This window comes from Emydura macquarii, unplaced genomic scaffold, assembly GCF_026122565.2.
Source record: "Emydura macquarii macquarii isolate MOO-44397 ecotype Brisbane River unplaced genomic scaffold, CSIRO-AGI_Emac_v2 contig_1230, whole genome shotgun sequence".
NCBI lineage: Eukaryota > Metazoa > Chordata > Testudines > Chelidae > Emydura > Emydura macquarii.
In genome coordinates, this window is record NW_027131367.1 from 11,547,464 (window position 1) to 11,570,595 (window position 23,132).

General features: G+C 43.3%; 1 protein-coding gene across 1 annotated transcript in view; it reads right to left on the reverse strand.

Moving 5' to 3' along the window:
• The window catches only part of CACNA1G (calcium voltage-gated channel subunit alpha1 G), a 163,390-nt gene that overhangs the window by 36,042 nt on the left and 104,216 nt on the right, over positions 1–23,132 (reverse strand). The window contains exons 21-27 of the mRNA XM_067547476.1: positions 23,041–23,109; positions 21,547–21,731; positions 11,632–11,758; positions 7,572–7,697; positions 6,813–6,902; positions 5,696–5,888; positions 2,827–2,877 (exon numbers count right to left, since the gene is read on the reverse strand). Coding sequence (XP_067403577.1) covers positions 2,827–2,877; positions 5,696–5,888; positions 6,813–6,902; positions 7,572–7,697; positions 11,632–11,758; positions 21,547–21,731; positions 23,041–23,109 — 841 coding nt within the window. The remainder of the gene's footprint in view (positions 1–2,826; positions 2,878–5,695; positions 5,889–6,812; positions 6,903–7,571; positions 7,698–11,631; positions 11,759–21,546; positions 21,732–23,040; positions 23,110–23,132) is intronic.

Here is a 23,132-nt window from a genome sequence, read left to right on the forward strand (position 1 = left end):
AAGACTCTGAATTCATCCCTGGAGAATAGGAAGTTGCAATTTTTCCCCAGTCATTTTTCAGAGCGGAACTGCACTGAACTGCACAACCAATGGAAGCTAGCATTCACAAGGGTGATGTAATTCCATTAGGGAATGCCTTTCTTTGTAAAGGTCTGCGTTTATTTTGGGGATATAAGCAGAAAAACAGTGAATTTTGAGCACATTAAGCAGCTGGATTTACAAACTGTACTGATAGTATTAGGTTTTAAATGTTTTGCACTGAAGGGACTTTTACATTTAAACACATTGTGTTGTTCGGCTTTTATCACACTGAATGGTATTTTTAAAGCAAAATGGAAAACGATAAATTATTCCCACTGAGAAGTTTCCAGCTGTGATAGGATGTAAATCCAAAATAACAACAGTAATCTCCACTACACAGCACACACACACAATACTCCATCTCATCTTCACATAACGATAAAGAAAGCCCTTTGTAAAATGCAAAGACATATGGAAGTTCTAGGTCCTCAGCTTTGAATTTCTCATTGTGCTACAGAAGGCTTGTATGGTACAACATCAATATTGATTCCCTAGCATCACACAAAGATTTTGAAGGAGGATTTTTCTATTCTTTCACTTTAATGATTGAAGAACAGCACAGCACATTCAATAATACTGAGTCCAATATAAGACAACAAACGAATTACAAAGCACAGATCTGACAATCACACACTTTTAAGATAAACTATATGTTTCTTTCTGAGTCTGCATTGGATAACGGCCAGTTTTGGAATGAGATCAAATCATTAAAACAAACAAACACGCAAACAAAATGCGAGATGTAGCTCTGGATGATCGAAAGAGGTCTGATATGGTGAAGATGCTCACAACCAAATTTAAAAAAATCCAATAACCTAGGGCCTGCTCCTTCAATCTTTCCCCAGGCATTAATGTCTGATTAAGAGGTGGAGGATTGGTCTCCTAGCAATAACAGAAAGGATGAAGGCAAGGAAATTAAAACACAAGGAATGGCAATGTTGAGGAGATTCAGATTCATTAAAGCATGTTGGGTCATTTTCAGGCAGGACTTCATTAGATAGAGATTATGACCTCATTTTGCCTGAATTATTTCTCTCCAGTGAACGAGTAACACTGATTTTCCATGGGAGTTTTGCCTGGCTGAGTACAGCAGGATCAGGGCTCACTGTCTCAAACTGGGGTGTCCTTTTATTTGAATGGTTTTATGGACACGTAATTTTCAGTGAATGCACCTATGCAACTATTTCAATATTAACAAATCTTTAATTATTCAGACTAAAATTCTTAACAGTTCATGATTTAAAAAGACCTTCTTCTCAGATCAAAGCTGCTGCTTCTAAAAAAAAAAAAAAAAGCAGCACCATTCTGGTGAGTAATGAATGAAAGGGGGGGAAGTGAGTTAAGTAGACAGAAGAGGGTGAGATTAGATTCCTAGCAATTCTAATCAAAGCTCACCCATCTTCTCCAGGACTCTGAAGTTTGACTTACAAGATCTGATGTACTAAAGCTTGTAGATAATACTAGTGAAACTTAAAAATATTTTCTGAAGACAGGGCTGTGGTGTGACTAGAACTGGTTAGAAATCAAGAAAACTTCCCCTCCCCCCCTCAAAATCTGAAATTTTTAGTAAGAAAATTCATTAACATTTGAAAAGTTTCCACTAGCTCCAGTGGGGAAGCTGCCGTGAGAATAAAGGTGCTGACTTTACAGTTCCTTCACCAGCTCATCAGGGGCCTCTGCTCTAAATGAAGTCAGTGACTAACCTTCCACTGACTCAGGATATCACATCATCATAGAAATAATAGCATGGCCATGCTTCTTTTGATTGCAGTGTTAATAGGGATATCAGGACCTGTTCAAACAAGCCTGGGATGCTCTGTAAGGCCATTCAGTGGGGTCCCGTATACAAAGCTCAGGATTGTTCGAGTGACCTCTCTATAACTGACTTCATACAGCTGTGCTCTGCCAGATGGGGGAAGGTCCTTGAGAGCCACAACAGAAAATTTGTCCATATATAGCACATGTATATCACCCCCAGGTGCTCAAAGTATCTGCACAGAGCTCTCAGCAGGTGTGAAGGAGCTTGTATCCCATCCGATGGGGCACTGAGCATGAGTGGTAAACATACTGCCATCTTATCTCACCTGTCCCTGGTGGAGCTGGAGCCAATAACTTGGGGACTCCCAGACGTCACAAGTTTGACAGCCTGGAGGATGAAATCTACCCGTGTGCAATCTGCCAGCATGGGGCCTATGTCCCACCTGCAGCTTTGGGGCTTTGTGCTAGCTCTATGAACAGGGGTTGAAATTCACTCTGAGGTTAACCAGTTTTCCCTTCCTGGAATAGTAGTAATGCAACCAGCTGGTTCTGCAGAAACACCCGACTCTAGCCAGGTTTGGGTTCCAGAGATACTGCTGCAAAATATTCAGAAACGCCTCAGGGTTTACAGCAGACAGTGCACGACCCCTTTCAAAATCCAGTCACTAGTCTTTAATTAAAAAAAAAAAAAAAAAAAAAGTCCGACAATGTTTGGATGGAAACCGTAGAAATGATTTTAAAAAACAAAGAGAATCCCCCTCCCCCTGGCCCCCGATAAAGGTGTAAACTAAGATTTGCAAGTGCCTGGCCTGAGTCAGGCCTGCAGACCTGCCAGTTAAAAATGATGCGGCTGTGCCATGAAGTAAGCAAACAAGACTTCCACCACACGCACACAGTTTAGTGGGATGCCTCACAGACGCATTGGCCAGCCGTTAGTTACACAGCACCGCCATTCAAGTGAGACGAGACGTTAAGATTTCCCAGTACCTTGCACTGGACTGGCTGAGCTCTCCATTATTACATCATCCAGCATTAGATCTAAAAGAATGAAATGACATTAATCATCTGGCAGGACGTGCGGCAGGAGTTTCATTCCCCATCAACAGTTTCTACATTTCTCCCTTCAATTGGCTAGCTCTGTGCTGGCTCTAACACGAAGATTTCTTATCATGTTCATTCCTAGATATCTTTATGGCGAGTGGAATCTGGTATTCCAGATGCTTCTCCCTCTTACACCAGTGTCACCCCCAATGGACTCAAAGAGGTTGCAGCAGTTTAACTAAGAGAACTTGGCCCTAAATTATTAAGGGGGGGACATTTACCCCAGCATAAGACAGAGGCACTACTTAGTCCTCAAGACAGGGTTTGAATAGGACTTGTGCAAAAGCCTTGGCAGAGGATGAATTTCACCCCAGCAGAGGAATAGCACAATACGCTGCTTGCAACACTGCATACTATATAGCTAGGTTCTACATCTGTCATGTAAGCACTGTGTTGGTATGCCCATATGTTCTTCTTTTTCAGATGCAGCGCTCTGTACTAATATGGGAATAGACTAGCATTTAAAAAAAGGACCATGTAGTCAGTTAAACAAACTCCTACTATTAGCTTCAACAAAAAAATAAAGCATAAGGCCAACTTGGACATAAAATCCCAATAAGTGCAATGGAACTGCCATTGTGGATCTGAGGGTAGAACTTTTACCCTAAAATGGCATGCCAGTTACAACTAGAGATCGAAAAGCCAGGCAATGACATCTGCTTGTCATTGAGAGCAAAATTGGACATATCCAGGGGAAAAACAACATTTTCACTAAGTGCGAATTGAGAAAAGCTCTGTTCTAAAGCTCTCTGGAAGGCTTCATGTCTTTCTTTGTAAGGAGATTTAGTATGCAGCAATATTCTGTTCCTTAGTAGACTCTCTGGTGACTGCCTCTTTAATTAGGCATTTTACAGAACTCAATGCAAATATCCACATATCCAAGATAGGTTTGTGATTCCTTCCTAGACCCAGCCTCATGTCTTATTCATCTTTTTTCTTCTAGCATTATAAAGAAGATCAGTAATAATATCTGTATGTATTTATTCTAAAGAAGTTTAGAATGTTCTCTTTCCAAAACCAAATCATACAAAAGGGATATTTGCATCCAGCATGTAACTGTATGTTCTAAGGAAGCAGCTGTCATCCAGCAATTGTGGCTGGGAATTCAGACTACCCTAAAGAGCTTTCTATATATATATAAATTGTTTGGGGGTAAAAAAATCCTTCAATATATCAGCTGTCAACCATTTCATTGAGACTGACTGGTAAGATCCATAGTTATGAGTGTCTTCACTGGGTGAATAACCACACAGTACTGGTTAAATCTCCCAAAGTTCACTGGGCTCATTGTAACACCCAGAAAGGAACTGGGGCACAATCTCTTCTTTGGCTGATTCACAGTTCTGAGCAGGAATCTGGAGATGCTATAATGTACCCAGGATATTAGAATATTCTCTTTTTAGGCTCAGATCCTGCAGTGCAGACAATGGGGCTCTGCCCATGCCATGCTTACTGCAGGATTTGTTCCAAATAGGGTGCTTTTCCAAAACATGAATTGTTTGAATCCCATTGGATTCATATCATATTGAATCCTATGGGATTGAAGCACAGGCTTAAGAGCCATGCTGAAAAGGGATGGATTTAAGCATGGGCTTAAGTGCTTTCTGAACCGGAGCCTTAGTTAGTGATATTTGTGTTGCTGTTGAATAATTGAGCCCATCACAACTTTTATAAACCTTTCAGACTGTTTAAAAAGCCCACTGAACATTACCAGCTTTCAGATTGCTAGCACAAGCTCCTGATCAGAGACAGACTCTTAAACATCACTGAGGTCTGTCCAAGATAGAAAAGAAATGTGAAAGGAGAAGTGAAGACAAGCAGTAAGGAGACCGAATGGAGAGGGTAACAAGAGAGAGACCATGAAGAGGCGGGCACTTGAAAAAATTCAACCAGAACAGAAAGCATGCAAGATGGAGAAGAGTACCTCTGGCCTTTGACCTCTGACCTGAATGTTATTTCCTGCTTTTTCAACCCAACCAAAACTGAAGTAAAAAGAAAAAGGTCAGGTTTTTAGATTTTTGACAGAGTGTGTAGGCCTAGTATCCTTTCATCATGGTAACAGAATTTTTAAAGCGATATTATTCTAAGAGGGCCATGTATTTATCGCTCAATTTATCTCACGTCAATGACCATTCATCTGGTTAATTTATCTTATTGAATTATTTTTCAATCTGTATTTCTCAAGCAAACGCATTGATATGTCTCTATCGGGTTTTTTTTTTTTTTTTTTTTTTTTAAAAAAAAGCATTTCTAGGACAAGATGGCTTCATTATTTTATTACATCCTTGAATAGCCCGAGAGTTACTTCGCCAATAAATAAACCTGAGACAGGTAAATGCTGCTGTGGCATTACAAGGCTGTAATAAACCAAATAGTGAATCCAGTTATCAGCAACAGTACTCGAGACTTGGAAGATTTATGGCATAGTCTGACACTGTTGAGCTTTGCAGCTGTCACTATTTGTACAACACTGAGCTTGTGCTGCCCACGAAGCTCTGGGTTTGGGTTTTTTGTGTTTAAATAACCTCGTATGAAAAGGTCATTCCAAATCATGCAGCCATTGAAAGGTTTCCATGGCTTCTTGCTCAGCCTAACATGGCGCTGTTTCCTTCATGCAAATTTCATAGCTTGGACATGCTTTTGGGAGGAGAAGGATCGCCAGACGCTAGGCAGGGGTTAGGGGATTGTGTCAAAGGTCAAGCAGGACTCAGAAAGATGTGGAAAGGCTACCGACCAGCCATCTGTTTCTCCTTACTCCTTCTCTTTTTCTCCAGCCGGCGAAGCCTCTTCTCCTCCCGTCTCTTGGCTTCTTCCTCCTCCTGGTGCTGCCGACACTTGTGGAAATTCTCCACCACGACGCCCACGAACATATTGAGGACGAAGAAGGCCACGATCAGCAGGAAGGAGATGAAGTAGAGGAGCATCCAAGGGTTATAGTTCATAACTGGCTACAGGACGGAGGGAGACAGCTGAGTTACAACAGGCAGCGTACAGAGCAAACGGAGGGAGACAGAGTCTTGCTAGCCAGGCAGTGTGGAAGTTGCAGGTCCGGCTGCAGCTTAGGGGGTCTCAAGCTTAGGGGGTCGGAGGGACTTGAGAGCGTGAGCTGCAACCTGAGCCGCAACGTCCATGGCTATTTTTAGTGCACTAGCATGACCCGCACTAACACAAGTCTGTCTACGTGGGCTGGGAGGCTCACTCCCAGCTGCAGTGCAGACATACCTCGAGGCAGAAGACAGAGCATCAGGCCTGCTTTCTCAAAAGTGCTCGAGATTTTGGGTGCTCGGCTTCAGACACCTCCCCGGTGATTTTCATAAGGCAGGTGCTCAGCACAATCAGGCTCCTTTGAGGTGTCATGAGCTGGGCACCCAAACTCACTCATCACTTGAGTACTGAAGAGTCTATTGTGAATTGTCTATTGCGCCAGAATGAGGCAACAGCATCCTTTGCAACTCTCCCAGGCCAGCAAGAATAATAATCTGTAATATAGAAAGCTGCAGTTTTCTCCTGAGCTGCTCAAAGACTCTCAAGGCTCACAAAACTTAGATAGGCAGCGTTCCCCATTGTGCAGCTATGCAGGACATCACTGCAAGCACAGTCTGCGGGTACACTGAGCTGTTTACATTTATGTCATAGCGTGGTTTTGTTGCAATGTATAACTAGTAGAGATGGGTCCCAGTCGGAACTTTTTATCTGACCTCTGTCACGCCCCTGCCCTGGTGAACGTTGATGATTCAGATAAAGTGGAACCCAGAGTCAAAGGGCCCTCAAGTTTTTGCTTTTGCAAGACCAACAATGTTTTGCAAAATGAAAACCAAACCATAGCCTCTGTGGTGGCTTCTCTCCAATCAGCATTCATCTAGAAAACATACCTGCTGGTCAACTCCTACAGCATCGAGGCCATCATACATGATGTCCACCCACCCATCTTTGGAGGCCAGAACAAACAGAGACATCAGGGCCTAGAAATGCAAGGCAAAAAGTTACATTTGGTTGGAACACAGCTTATTATATGCTTTTTTTTACCTGTAACATTCACCTCTCGTTTGCCCTTCTCCATTTTGGGATTTGCATTTGTGCTATTATTTTACCTTGCCGATAATAGGAAACTTTGATGTCCAAGGTTTCCTGGCAGCAAAAACCTGTCAATGTCAGACACTGGTCCAGCAACGAGGGCTAATTCAAAAAGCACAAAGCTAAACACAAAGGCAGCTTCGTTTTCGCCCTCCAGGTCTCCGCTGCTCACTCCTAATTAGGCCCTACCATGTTGCTAAAATAAGGAAGTGCTCCATCGGCAGTTGTAAATGAATGGGACGTTAAGATGCACTGGGTACAGGTTGTCCAGCCACATTTAGTCAAGCCCTGCTGCTAGAGGTATTTAATTTATTATGCAGCAGTGAAGCAATTAAATACCCCGGGAAGCTACTTGTGCTTGTCTTATTGCAAAGGAAGTGCGTGTGCGCTTGGAAATATTGCAGCTGGGATTTACAAATGCAGGGTGTGTGTATATGAAGTGAATCGTGATTGTGACTGCTTCGACCCCTGTAAGAAAACCCTATGAGTAATTATGCATAGATTTTTAAATCAAGGAGGTAAAGGAACAAAGAAGCAGATTACCATTCCAGTAATACCTGGCCGAGATTATCAAAATTATACTTGTGCCGGACCCATTTGTAGCTGGCTTCCGCACAGTCTGATTTGTTTGTGATGTTTCTGGTATCCTCCCCCTGGCAGACAAAAAACTTCCCTTTGAAAAGCTGTAAAACAGAAGAAGAAGAGGAGGGGTAAATCCAGCTCATTCACCCGCACAGAATGGACAGGTGACTCAGGACCCGCTGTGCAGCCCACACAATCAGATCAAGTTAACGGTAAAAGCGTCGTTAGTGCCTGGCACTCAGAGCATGAAACCTGGCATAACAACTGTGACAGCTTAGTTCAAAGATACCTACTGAGAGAAATCTTGAACGCCTCCTCTAACATAATTTAGGACACTCATCTTGAAGGTCTCCTTGCAGGGGACTGGGAACATAATCTACAGTCTTTTGATTTTAGGTCATTGGTTCAAATCCAGGCTCGTAGCTGTTGCTATCTGATGGCTGTTTAGTGGCCTGTGTGAAACGAGAATTGTGGTCGCAGCCCAGATGCCAGTGAAAAGTCTGTGACAAGAGTGGCCAATAAAATTAGCCCTAATTGGGCCCTTCTGTTGATAGTGTTTGTTGGCAGAGGAAGAAAGGAACAAATGTGCTATTGCGACTGAACTACACTCTTATTCCCAAAAGTCAAAGTGAGGAGTGGTGTGGGGGGAGCCTTGTTCTTCTGCTGGACCTATGTGGTGGATCACAAGATTTTTATTTCTAGCACTGTCAACCCAGCAACTTTCAATGGCACTAAGTCCCCAAGCTCAAGAGCTGTTCTCCATCCATCATCAGACAGCGCTTCAGGAGTGTCTGCAAATATTTTTATAAGCAGAGGTTTAGAACGAACAAGCCATTGCTTCCTACTGCCAGATCCTGATCTCACATACACGGGTGTAAAGCCACGGACTCCCGGGGGGGGTTACTCCTGATTTACACCTATGACAGAAGCGTCCAGTCTCATGTGTTTAATTCTAGACTTGCCACTTTCTGCAAAGCGGAACAGAAAGGTTAGTTCCTATTTGGGACATGGCAGTTGATGCTGGAATTTGAGTGAGCGCGACATATAGTAAACCCTGTTCTGCTGAGTGACTATCTTGCCACGCTTCCTTGGGACAGAGCATCCTTCTGTTCAAGCTCCTTAAATACCATCTGTGTATTTGAAAAGAGATGCTCACTCTGTATGATCTGCTGTTCTAGACACAGTGAATACAAGCCATGGAGAGCAAAACAAACCCATGCATATTTTATGTATTTCCCTCGACGGCCTAACACTTTTCACTGGAAGGGCAGGGATACTGACTCTCCCAGCTAGCCAACATCTATTGTAGCCATGAAACTTTTAGATCTAGGATGGCTATAGCTCCCCTAAGGATCCCCATGTTTTACCTTCTATGGAGATAACTTCTTCCCAATTAAAAAGGGAGGTGAACACCGCTTTTAAGATATTGCCTCTGAGTATAACATCTTCACGACTAGGGGTATAATATTCAGATGGGCCCCAATACACAACCATAAGGTGAATAGGAACATACAAGGGTCTAATCTGCAAACATGCTGAGCACTGGCAGCTCACGCTTACTTTAGCTGGAGATGCAGATTCTCAGCACTTCTGAAAATCGAAGGTTCAAAGTTTCAGCATGATCCTGGCTTTTCTACTTCCTACTCCTGTCTAGGTAATGACTGTCCACATGCTACCATGATGCATGCTTCAGAAATCTATGTAATATAATAAACAAACAACAAGAGCACCCGTGCAGTCCAGTGGACAGGATACTAGACTGAGGCTTTGGAGACCTGGTTCTAGTCTAGGTTCTTGCACTTATCTCTTGTGTGACATTAGGCAAATCACTTCTGCTTCTGTTTCCTACTCTTTGTCTGTCTGGTCTATTTAGACTATAAGCTCTTTGGGACAGAGATTGCCTCTTCCTGTTTGTATGTACAGCACCTACCACAATGGGTCCCTGATCTCAGCTGAGGCCTCTAGGTGCTAGTGTAGTACCAAAAATAAATAACCTTACTAAGAAGGGACATCCTGATAACTCTAGAGGACTGAGTCTTAATATTAAACTGTGAACCACAGTCTGATCATCATTTTATACTTACATGGGGAAAACACCACATGCAAATACTGAGCCACCTAAGATTGGGTTTCTTTTACATAAATTATGGCCTTGATCTTTCAGTTATTGACCATGCACTGACATTACTGCAAATTGTGCATGCTGAATCCTTTCTAATGTTTGTATGAACAGCTGTAAATATGTTAATGTGCAATTGTGACTGGGAGAGGCTCTGGGGAAAGCCAGCACCAACAGCAGGAAGGAAGTTCAAACAGCTCACTGGGAGGGCTTCCCCCCCGTTATAAACTCTCCTTGATCTGATTATTTCGTTTTATGGGATGTGCTTTTTTTTACAGTCCTGTATAGTGTGATGACTGGATGGGTTGTGTCAGGAATGGAGATTGTGCTGCAAAAATTGTCATGGATGGGATGATTTTTTTCCTCTTATTCTGTCTGTTTTGATTGGCATATTTATTAGTTATTTAAAGAACATTCATTAATCTAACATGTGACGAAAGCCCTCCTGTCCAAACTGTGAGACAGTTTCCAAGCCAGCTTTGACAGATCAGATAAACTTCACCAGGGAAGGGGAAACTGCTGAAATATGTATCAAATCGAATCTCTTGCTTTTTTCAGATGATTAGAAATGATCACAAGGAGATGGAAACTTTTCCCCAGTCCCTCCCTTGGGCTCCTGCACTCCAAGGACTGGGGATGACGATAGCAATTGCACATTGTAGCCAGGTTGCTTCACACAGCAGCAGGGTCAGAAATCAATATTTCCACCAGCTTCTAACTATGTGAGCTCTCAGAACTCTGCACTGAGGCTACCGGGCCAAGTTTTCCTTTGAGTTTCGAAGCCGGCAGATTCCCAGCTATGAAAGTTAAGAGTTTTTCTTTTCCATGAGTTTAAACCTGGGAAAAAGTTGGAGAGACAACATCCCCCCTTTTAACACCACAGATTGGAGACAGAATTGAATTGAAGAGTTTCCTGGGACTGGGATTTCCCAGTGGGCCATGGTAGAGATTGGACTATATTAACTATAGACCCAAATTCTGCTCTGGTGCACCCAGGGTGACGGAAAGCTGAGGTGTAACTCAGTTCATGTTCTGCTACGGGAATTCTGTCAACCGAAGCATAAGTGCTCATGGTGGGGAAGGGGGCATTCTTGGCTGAGTAGGATCAACATGCCCCCTCGGTCAGTGCTTGTTTTCGGGTACGTTTACATTGCAAATTAAGGTGTACACGTAGAGCCGTTATACCATACCGGCTCCAGTGTTAATCAAGTTAGCCTAGGTAACAACAGTAAGGAGGATCTGGCAGTCCAGACTTCAGCGCAGGCTAGCTGCCCCAGTACAAGCCCACTAGGTACCCTGTGTACACACTGAGGGTGTGAGCCCATAGGGTCTATGTGCAGCCATATCTTCACTGCTAGTGTTATCTGCTCTAGCTAGGGAAAAGTTAGTGCAGGCGTGGCCTACCTGCGCTACAATTACACCTTAATCTGTGGTGTAGATGTACGCTTAGAGAGCAATATTACCGTATACACTGGTCAGCGTGAAGGGGGTTAGACAACCTACCCGCTAACCCACAGATCTCACCTTCTTGACCGAGCCAGGAAGAGGTTAAAGTCATGCCACCATAATTTCTGACTCTCACCGCTGTGCCCTCGAGTACTAAGGGTGCATGTGTGCGGAATCTAGGAGATGGGGTTTTCGGTTTTGCTTTTGCACTTTTCACAGGCTTTTAAAACGACTCAGTGAGCCCTGGCCAGGGCTGGAATAATGCGAGAGCTGCTCTTTTCATGGCATTTCAGTCCCTGGGTGGGGAGTTAGGCCAAAAAGGAACTCACATTAATCTGAGCCCCAGAAAGACCAGTCGCACACACAGTGGCAAAGATACCGAGATATTCCTCTCCATTGGGGTTTGCCTCTATTTCCAGCTTTGCCCAGATTCCAGTGGGACCAGGCACAAAGCCCCGCAGGGAACACACCTGGACTCCCAAGATTCCAAAGATGATGAAGAAAGCGCAACAGATGACCACAATGTTCCCAATAGGCTTCAGCGACGACATCAGGGTTTCCACCACTAGCTTCAGTCCTTGTGCTCGACTAATGACCCTGAGGGGAAAAAGCAGGCACAGGAAGCAGGTTAGACACTGTCCTTGCAAAGTTCCTCCATGCTCCAAGGCACAGGCATGAGAGAGGATGAGGGAAACAGCGGTTTGAAATGGGGAGCAGCTCAAAAACAAGAGGGTACAAGAAGCTATGAAGGGACTGAGGTCTAAGGGAGGTTGGGGAACTTCATATGTACCCAGGGAACCTGTGTGTAGAATGGGGAGGAAGAGAAGGTGCAGGTGGGAATGCATACGTGTTAAAAGTTAGGTACCCCAATCTTGATCCAAAGCCCATTGAAGTTAGTGAAAAGGCTTCTGGTAACTGCACTGGGTTTTGGATTAGGCCCACAGAAAGGGAAAATTACAGCGTTCACCCATATCTTCTTCTCCCACTCAGTTGCTTACATCTCCCCAGTCATGTCCTTTTATTAAAAAATGAATACAGATCTAATTTTAGTAACCTCTCCATGGAAAGCACACCTCCTTCATCCAGGCTTGAGAAATTGCATCGTCTCCTGTTTGACCCCTTATGCAGCACTTTCAGTTCTTGTATCTTTCTTGTAAACAGCTTTGGCATCATGTTCCAATCTAATATGTCAGGTGTGGTCTCTCTGTCCTCTTGTGATCCCAGAGATGGATCTGATGGGTTTAGTCTAAGCCACTGTCACTCCTAGATCCATTTCCTGATTAGCACCTTCTAGAGCACATAGTTGGTTAGGATATCTTCTCTTCCCTCATATCATTGTTCATCAAAGCCTCATCACTTTGTATTTTTCTATAATGAAGTTTCACAAGCCATCTTGATTCTTGGCTGGATCCCATCTCCTTTTGGATCCAGCCTCTAGTTTCAAGTCATTCACAAATGCATGCACTTCGTTCCACATTCTCTCTTCCTACTCATTAATATATCCTTTGAATAGGATTGGGTCCTACACAGTTTCCTGAGCCACTCCATATCCTACCTTCATCCTATCTTACTTATACCCATTCACTGTTACCTTGTGGCATCAGATATTCAACCACTTTTGTTACTCAGCTGAGAACTTCACCAGCAGGACCACAAGCAGTAACTTTCAGTGTTATAGGATCTCTCTCTATCTGGACTTACCTCAAATTTCATCACTGTAGATTAAATTATACTGTAGAGTTGAGGGAGAATGCACAAGCAATCAATAGCAAGATAGAAACAAGCAGGAAAACAAATGTGTTGAAGATGAACTACACCATTATATCAAGGGCAATACTTTAGTAAGAGGACTGAGCTTGTTTATATTAAAAAAGCCATCAAGTCATTTAGGGACAGATTTACAAAGGTATGTAGGTGAAAATAGGCTCCTAGTGAGATTTACAAAAGTACCTAAGCAGGATGGGTGCCTAACTCCCATTGGCAGCAATGGGAGTTAGGCACCTAACTCATTTTGTAAATCTGGTCTTTATGGCCAAGCTGCTACAAATGTATGCATGGAAGCTCAGACATTTCTGCACAGAAAATGACCAATTGCACCCACAGAGAGAGAGAGAGAGAGAGAGAGAGAGAGTGTGTGTGTGTGTGTGTGTGTGTGTGTGTGAGAGAGAGAGAGAGAGAGAGAAAATGGGATGCAGATCATTGTGTCTGTTTCTGGGCATAGGTTTGAAGGCTCCTTTGAAAACTTGACACTCAAAATGTAAAGCACCTATTCACTTACGAGACATGGATTTCTTCCTTCCTGACTGACCTCCCCATTCTATACTGATCCTACCATGGGATCCCCCACTGCCTCTTGCTGTTCTGCCCAGCGCATAGTCCCTCTCCATAATCACACACGCCAATTGTATGTTTTGCGTTCCTATCTCAATAAGTTCCCTCTTACCATCCTAAAACTCCATCCCAAGTCTGATTTCTAATCTAAGCTCCATCCTCACCAGACTATGTCGTTGCCCCATCAGGGGCTCACTATGGACTTGTACGTGAGACAGTGATGTTTGGCTTTAATAAAGTGTATAACAGATAAGCCCCATTCTCCCTGAAAGTCTGCATTATTCCTTGGGTGTCTTAGTGCCCTAAAGAGTTAACAAACTGCAGCTCTAAGTGCACAGCCATAAAATAATGATTTATTTTTTTTAAAAGAATTGTTGGCTTTAAACAATATCCTGAAAAAACTAAAAAAACATTTCCCTGTTGCTGGTAAAATATTTACTCTAAATGTCAAGGGTAGCTTGTCAATTCCCCTTATAAAAAAGAAACAGATGGTGATATTTTCATCCACTCTCTACCAACACAACACAAAAGGCAGATGCTTCTGTTTCCCAACCTGCCTGTTGTGCTCAGGTAGCTATTACTGTTACTTATTACACTCCCTGGCTGCTCTGCTCTGTGCTCTTTTCCTGAGTTTAGGGAGGACGGGAGGGCTCAGGGCATGTAAGGAATCATGAAGTCTTTTAACCTTTAAGGCTGTGAATCAAACCTAAGCCAGCCTGGAAGAAACCGAAACAAACAAAAAATAAATCATTACCTTCGAATGGCAGTTTAACGTGCGATGTTAAACGTATTTGTTGATCTCAGTCCAGTTCTGGGCAGGCAGGGGTCCACATCACAAAAAAAACCCACTGTCATAATTAGCGCCCTTCCTGATACTCTCAGCAGACAGACCAATGCACATGAAGACTCCAGACCAGAGCTCCAGGCGTGTCAGGGGGGACATTTGCACCGTCTCAATCAGTGTGATGCCTATTCTGTGTATGAACGCTAGGTGCTTTTATGCCTCTCCAGAACTGTAGTATCTGAGCATTTCACAGTCACACACATTCCTCACAGCATCCCTGTGAGAAGTGCTATTATCCCCATTTTACAGATGGGAAACAGAGGCACAGAAAGACTAAGTGATTTGCCCAAGGTCACACAGGAAATCTGGGGTGCAGCAGGAAATTGAACCAGAGTCCCAGGTAAGCAACCTCACCAATGGACCATCATTCCTCTCTCTGAGGAAACTATTCTGTGGACACAATGAAGAAATTCAGTCTCCAGGGACTGGCAGCTTTCACCAGCACCAAAACCAAATTCAAGATGTAACAAAAGCAATTTTCCTGGTAAGACACCATCTGAGATCCAATGCAGGGGAAGAGAAGAGAGGGTCGCTCATCTGTCTGGGCAAGCAAAGGGTACATGTTTAGAAAGAGGGGCTAAGAAATGATATGACATTTTGGTTCTGTCACACTCCTAATCAGAATATAATCCAGTGCATCAGAGCTAATGACTGCTGCTTCTCCTCTAACATTATCCCCAGGCCTACAGAAAAGAATGTGAAGAAAAGTGTAATCCCTAATGTAAGCCAATAGTCTGAATGAGATTTCTCCTGTCATCTATAAAGAAATTGGAGGAAAATACCTCATGAGCAGACTTTATTAGCATAAACACACCACTGACTCTGCCAAGTGATTAATTTTGGCTGTTTTGGGTAAAAATTCATGTAAGTCTTGGATGCAGGGGTAATTAAATGCTTGTATCCTTCTTGTATGACTAAAGGGCAGCAGAACTGTGGTTTAATATGCCCCAGTTGAGCCATTGAGGGGTCACTTTAATCTCACTTGCTAAATACAAGGTAATGAGCCATATCCAAGTGAAAGCCAGAGGGAGTGGGGACAGATGTTCCTATCTGGTAGTGAAGAGTTTGTTTAAAGGTCCCAGGTGCCATTTGACCCTTCCTCTCCAGGTCTAGGGGCTAAGCCTGAGATCTGCTGTGGAGCCAGTGTGCAGCGGCAGATTGCCATCTACCCAGTGAAATGACTAACAGCTGAAATCACTCAGGTCTGGGCTAGGTGGTGGAACCTCAGAACCCCGCTAAAAGGAGTGTGGCATGATCATCATCAGCAGAAACTAATAGCTGGGCTAGGTGGTTGTGGGGCTGCTGGGCTGGACTCAATCAGACCACGGACACAGCAGAGCAGTGGCAGAGGCCTCAGGCTCTCACCTCCAGAGGCTGGAGGCAAACCCAACTGAAGGCACTGCTTAGGCTTTGCTGATGTCAGACAACAAACTGTGAGCAGGGCACGGTGGAGGGAAAGGGGGAGAGGCACGTTTAAGGGACATTCTTCCATTGGACTTCCACCCTGCAAGGTGGGAAACTGAGGCAACGGCCAACTGCCCAAGGTACTGTGGGGTGGCTGTTTTACTTATTGTTTGCATGCTTCTGAGTCATTGTGGCTGTGTTTTCTCAAATGAATGCACTCTCCTCCCCTTAATAAAAGTTTGCTTTTCATTATACCCAGACTCAGTGCTTGCGAGTGGGGAAGCGTTGCTATTAGAGGTGCCCCGGGAAGGTTTTTAGTTTTCCCCAGTTTCTGAGTAGGGGCTTCAGATGGTTTTATTTCATAATTTGAAGACGAATCTCTGGGTATTGAACTGGATCTTGCTGCTGCCGCCATCACCTGTCAGAAGGTTAACACTAATTAATGGAAAACATCATAGTCCTCATAGTTTCAGTGCCTAAGGGAAGATTCAATAGGTCAACAGAAAGCTGCCCAGTGACTCTGGTGAGAGCTGGGAAGGCCCTAGGAAGAACTGCAAAGTAACACAACCTCAGCATTTCTAAGACATTAGTGTCAGCTCCACTACAATGGCTTTAACCATCCCAGCACCTCATCAACATTGCCCAAGATCCTGCTGATATTATTGCCTGCAGACTCGCGCTATCCAATCCACTGCTCCTGCAATTTAGCACTGAACGATCCAGCTGATACGAGCCCTCCGGACATTGTGGCATGGTAGGCAGCTGAGATTGCATTAAGGACAATTTCAGCCTGCGTCAGGCGTGTGACAAATGGGGAAATTGGAGTTATACAAGTTTTTCAGCATGAAGAAATGCTAATCCCTTGAGTCCCTCTTGGTTCTGCTGGCCTCAGCAATCACAATACTGCTAAACTCCAAGCATGCAGACGCTCCAAAACCGCTGTCAATCTCATCCCAGCTGTAACACATTTACTAACTTTAAGCCTGCTAGTCTGATCAGACCATTTGTATAAAGAAGTGCCAACTCAATGTTAATGCAGACTTGCCTCCATGGGTTTAAAAAAAAAAAAAATTAGCAAAGGTTATAATATGAGAGGGAGGAGAGAATCTCCGAAATGACTATTTCATACTGCCATGGTGGGAAGAGGGAATAAATTACACATCTGCTTTGGAAGCTGAAGCCAAAGCTCTGAAGAGAGTAAAATAGCACTGAAATCTATCCAAATTAATTCTGATTACATTTTTAATTTTGATCTCTCTTGTATCTTAAGCTGTAGTACTTGAGCCTGACAACAGCAAGTTGAACACAGTAGTATGGAACGTTATTGTATAAGCAATTCTTCTACTGACTGGAACATCAGAGAGGGCAATGAAAACGCCTTTGAACACCACCCTTTCTTTGTGAACACATTTTCACAATTCTGCGCATAGAGTGGGCTTGAGTACCCCTTTATATAGCTTCAGGACTGATGTTCAATGATTGGCATGTGTGATTCTGCACACACAATTGCATGTACGTGATTTGCACGCATGCAGATTGGGTATTTGTTCATGCAAATGGCCAGTTGTACACTTTGCTGGTCAGGTGTACATGCAACTACTTAATTTGCACATGCACATGTGATTTTGCATAGAAAATTGTGTGTACTGCATAAGGCAGTGGGGTGTTTCCACAGGAAAATAAGACACAGTGGTAATCAGCAAGATCTTTTATAAGCTGCAACCCTCTAGGACCATAAATCAAAGCAAGCTGCCATAAGCTAAAGCAAACAACAAAAAACCCTTCACTTTCCTAAAGTTCAATGCAGCCCTCCGAAGTGGGGTGTAGAGCCGCAGCTTCTTACAGGGATCTTTCTCTTGTTGTCTCCCTGTCGTGGGGTGCTCTCCTTACCGCTGGAGCGCTTCCTCCTGGCTGCATCTGGGGATTAACTCTGCCAGGTCAACACCTCATCCTGCAGTTGCTCACTCCCGTCTCTCTCTCTGTCTTGCTGGTTTGGGACTCGACTGCTTTGTGGCTTGGCCCCTCTGACCAGGTCACTGTAGCCTTCCCCTTCTGGGCGGGGGGGCCTATATCCAAGTCTCTTGGGACTCCCTGTCCCAGGCAGTCTTCCCATTCGCTAACTCATAACAGTGCCACTTCCCCAGTGGCTAGTAAGTAAGGAAAACCAGAACCTACACGGGGCTCCAGTCCAGGGACCCTATGACACACAGTCAAGATCTGCACAAGTTCTGTCCCTTACCGCTGTATCCCTGGGCTGCTTCCATCCTTACCTTCTCTCACTTGAGAGTGACTGCAGCTTCTGTCTCTGCAGCCCCCTTTTACTTTCAGCTATTGGGCATTATATAGGCCCCACCAGTTCCTGCCCAGCTGAGCCTGATCTATAATTAGTCCTTGCTCCCTGGCTCCTTCTCCAGGTGCAGCCCAGGCAATTGGAGAACTGGTCTACCTAGCCACCATCCCCACCTCAGGCCTTTTGTGGGGAGGACACCCCCTCATACTGTCCTATAGCCATTCTTGCAATTCCACCTCTCGTGCCTATACAAGGACCCGGCAAACGGCAGCCAGATGTAGTCACTTGCTGACTGGGGACCTTGCGCTGGCTATGGTCCCTGTCTCAAGCGGAGTGAATAACTGAGTTTTCAGTTCGGTGGCTGATAATTTTGGGCTGACCCGAAATGGAAATATTTTGGTTTTCTTGCCAAAACGACAAACCAAAAAATTGGTTTCACAACCAATGACACGTTTCATTTGACTGGAAATAAATATTGTTTGTTTGTTTGTTTGTTCCATTTTTGGAACTTTTTAACTTTTAAAAAAATACATGTAGCTACATTTCTAAACAAAACATCATTTTGAAATGAAAAGTTGAAATGTTTCATCTTGTCAAAGTGAAATTCTGCCACTTAAAAATTTTGTTTTTCCCCCCATTATTTTGTCTAAGACTACTAGCTAAATTGAACTCCACTTCATGAAAAGCTTGGTACGCATCACATGTGGCTGTGTGCAGGGTCCAGGCTATAAAGTGAATGTCAACTGATGGGACTGGCATTCCCATGTTAATGGTAGCTAATTTCCTAGACGATATGGACTACATTTTGATTAAACAAGACACGGCTGAGCCCTGCACCCAATTCCACTTGCACATACACAGCCATTCCAACAGGTGGAGCTAAAGAACGCAAAATGTATTGTGTTCTTAAATGAGACAGCAAAATAAGTTGCTGGGGCTTGGCCAGGGAGGCCGGGGTCAGCTGTGTTCACATGTGCGGGTGCAGAGATGGATTTCCCATGCGGAGATTTATGAATTGCTGAAAAGCTCCTACTTTAATGGTTGGCTTTTCATTTCCTACAACTCTAATTACAGAGGAATAGACTTGATTGTGAACTTATTCAGGAAACAGCTTCATTCTTATCTTTTTAAAACTTCCTTTGTATTATGAAGTGTTGTGCAGTTTAGTCAACCACAAACAGTCATGCACCCTCTTGAGAAAATGCATCACCCGTCTACAGGAAAAGAATGTCAGGGCCTGAGCCTGCAAATAACCTTTCAGACTGGTAGTTTACACTCATACAAATAATCCCACTGAGGTCAATGGGATAACTCAGATGAACGAGGACAGCTCATGTGAATTAAGGCCCCAATCTTGAGCAGATTGACCCATACACAGATACGGAGTCTCACTGAGAACAGGATCAGAGCCTTAAATTGGAAAAAATAAAAACCAGAAAACAATATAGATCAATGTAAAGCGCCCTCAAAACATCTTATCTCAACACAATCTAAAACCATAAGTTTATTGAGAAAACAAATAACCTTCATGAGAAGACAGCCTCCAAGTGTGATATGCATCTCTCAGTTCAAGCGGATGTGAAATAGTTACTAATTTTACCTATAGAAATCCCAATCATCATCTACTTTTCCTTTGTATGTATTAAAAAGAACAGAGAAGAAACAAGTGCTGGGTAGATATTGCAAACTATTTTCTGTGAATGTATATTTGAACCTTTAAGCAGGAGGTTCTCAATCTTTTCAATATCAACATGCCTTTTTCCGTACTGGGATTTTCCTGTCCCCCACCCCCCCTTCAGTTTAGTCAGGATCCCCATCCCATTTAGCAATATGGGAAAGGCAGGGTGGCCATGAGCCCCTGACATCCATTTGTGACCTCTCTGGGGCCTGCAGGCCCCAAGCTGAGAATTCTTCCTTTAAATGGATCTATTTGAACTCCGCTTGCACCCCTTTTGCCCTGGCTTTCTGTGGAATAGTCTAGTAAACAAGCATGCTGGCAGGAATGTTCACAGAATCGGTAAACTATAAGGAACACCAGGGAACCCCTGAAGAAAGCCAAGTCTGAATCGGCAGCCACAAATATTAATCTGGGAAACCTGATTGTCAGGGTTGCAATCATCCAATCAGGGAACAGAAACATACCATGCAACCTATCCGTCCAATCAAAACTCACCAATCCAGTTCAAAATCTGAATATTTAAAGCTCGCCATGAACTGTGTGCACAGAATATGGGGACCAGGAATTTTTCAATAAATAATTCTGAGCAAGTAATTGGCAAAAGGTTTAAGCTGCACATAGACAATTTGTGACAAATATGGCAAAGTTTGACTAAAATATTAGCAGCTGCTGATTATTTGCTCAGCTCTAGCTTTTTACCCACTAAAGGACTGATCCAAAGCCTACTGAAGTCAATGGAAAATCTTCAGTGGATTTTCAATACAGCTGTAACGGCATACAGACAAAATCTGTGTTTTGATTCTTTAAGAGCAGAGTATGTCAGAGATCTACAGACAGTGTGACCATCTTTTTATTATTATTCATATTGCAGTAGCAAATAGAAGGCTCAGCCAGAATGAGGGCCCTGTTTTGTTAGGCCCTGCATAAACACAGAGAAAGAGATATATCCTGACCCAAAAGAAAACACTAGATGAAGGAAGAGGGAGTGTGATACAACGTGACTGTGCAGATGATAGGTTTGTTAGTTCCAGCATAACAAGAACATCCCCAATTATATTAGATATTTATTAAGGATATAAACCCTCATGCTTCAGTTCATAGGTCAAGCACTGTCTTCTTGGGGTCAGGAAGAAACTTCCTTCTTAGATGGATTATTGCACAATTGTCCATTAAATGGTTTCTTGTTCCTATCCATGAAACATCCAATACTGGCCACTGTCGGACAGGAAACATTATTAGAGGGACCAATGCTCTCATCTCATCTGGCCATTCTTATAATTAGTATCTGAGTGAAATTAATGGAGAATTTGGAGAAAAAAAATCTTCACGTTTTAGGTTAAACAACAGTTTGGTTTCTGAATCTTTAAAAATTAGCTGCCACCTGCTACTAATTTTCTTCTTGGTTACAAAAGCCATTGATTGCCTGAAGGGAGAGGGAAAAGAAGCTGTTAAGAAACACTTCACACGAAGTGAATGAGAGCACAAATAGCAGGGGATGTGTATCTTAATGAGCAACAAAAGGGGCATTGATCAGTTTGCTACACAGGTAAGCCTGATCCTGAGATGTGTTGAGTGCCTGGAGCACCCGTTGACTGCAACAGGACCTGAGGACTTTGTCTCACAGAATCAGGCTGGAAGTTTGTTGTAAAGCTGATGATAGGTTGTGCACAGAGCTGGAGGTTCAACTTGTTTTCTGTCTCACTGGCCCATCCCCTGCACTCCTGAAAACAGTTCGGTTTCTTTGCATGAAGAGATTCAGGGCACTGTCCCCACCCTGAAGCTTGCACACCCAATGTGCACCCCTTTATTATCTTATCTAGCCCTAAATTGTGGCTTACCTTAATGGCCTGAGTGTTCGCAGAAGCCTCAAGACCCTCAGCATTCCAAGAATTTTAGTGCCGCTGTCTGATACCATTGAAACCAGGATGTCAATGACCGAGATGAGAACCAGCACTCCATCGAGCACATTCCAAGTGCTTTTCAAGTATGCCTTCTCCCCAAAGCACAAGCCTAGCGCCACCACCTGCCCAAATGGCAAATGGCAACAAGTTATGACTAAATCAGCCAGTAAGTTTCTTCCAGTTAGCAATTTACAGCTAATATATTATTTACAGAGACATGACTGCGAGTCCATTTGCTTCCAAGTATAGAAACCTAATTAGACAATTCTGTAAAGTGTTATACTGTAAGGATTGTAAAAATAGCTCTGCAAAAACATCGCAGATTGTCCCTTAACAGCTGATGTATTTTTAATACAGCAAAACCTACTTGTACAAAAGTGATTCTATTAATGTATAGTTGTTGCACAGAAGATTTGATCACATGATTATTTTTGAGTTCCAGAGGGGTAGCCGTGTTAGTCTGGTTTTAGCAGAACAGGGAGAGTTCTGTGGCAACTTAAAGACTAACACATTTATTTGGGCATAAGTTTTCGTGAGCAGAAACCCATTTCGTCGGATGCAATGATTATTTTTATAGGCTACTGGGGGGGAGAGAAATGGTTTAGAGGTCCTGACTATGGTGGGCTATTGCTGCCCACCAGATTTGCAAATTCAGAAGACAGGGGAAGTTTCCAAGTGAGAAAGGAATAGTTCCGAAATGCTATGAATTATACAGGAAAGACTTATAGGAAAAATTCTGGCCAGTCTTTGGGCCTGATTCTGGCTCTAATTCAGCAAAGCATTTAAAGGCACACTTAATAAAATAACAAAACACCACCACCACTGCCATTTAGCACTTATACAGCACTTTTCATCAATAGATCTCAAAGCACTTTCCTAAGAAGGTCAGTATCATTATGCACATTTTACAGATGGGGAAACGGAGGCTCAGGGAGGTGAAATGACATGCCCAAGACCACTCAGCTGGCCAACAGCTGGCAGAAACAGGAATAGAGTCCCAGTCTTTTGAGTCTCAGTCCAGTACGTTAGCCACTAGGTCACACTGCCTCTTCAGCAAACCACTTAAGTATACATTCATATTAAGTCACGAAAGTCAATGGGACTTATTCACATGGCTGAAGTAAAGCATGTGCTTAAGTGCTGTGTTGAAAAGGGGCTGATCTGAGGCTTCTCATCTCGTTTACACTGGTATAAATCAGGAGCAACTTCAATGGAGTTATGGTGGTGCAAAATGCACTTAGACTAAAAGCCCCTGGTATTTATTTGGTTATTACGCAAGAAGGGGGGAAATGTTCATACCTCCTTCCCAAAACATAGAGCAGATTTAGACATGATGATCTCTGGAAAAATGGGCATAGGGGTTTTAGAAACTCAAAGTAATAAAATGGTGCTAATGCAGCACAGCTAGGCTTATGCTTTGGCTTCGTTTACCTTAACTGTCATCTCAGCCAGGAAGATTACTGTGAAGATGTAGTTGGACAGCGTTAGGAAAATTCGTTCCTATAAAAAAGAAAACGAGAGAC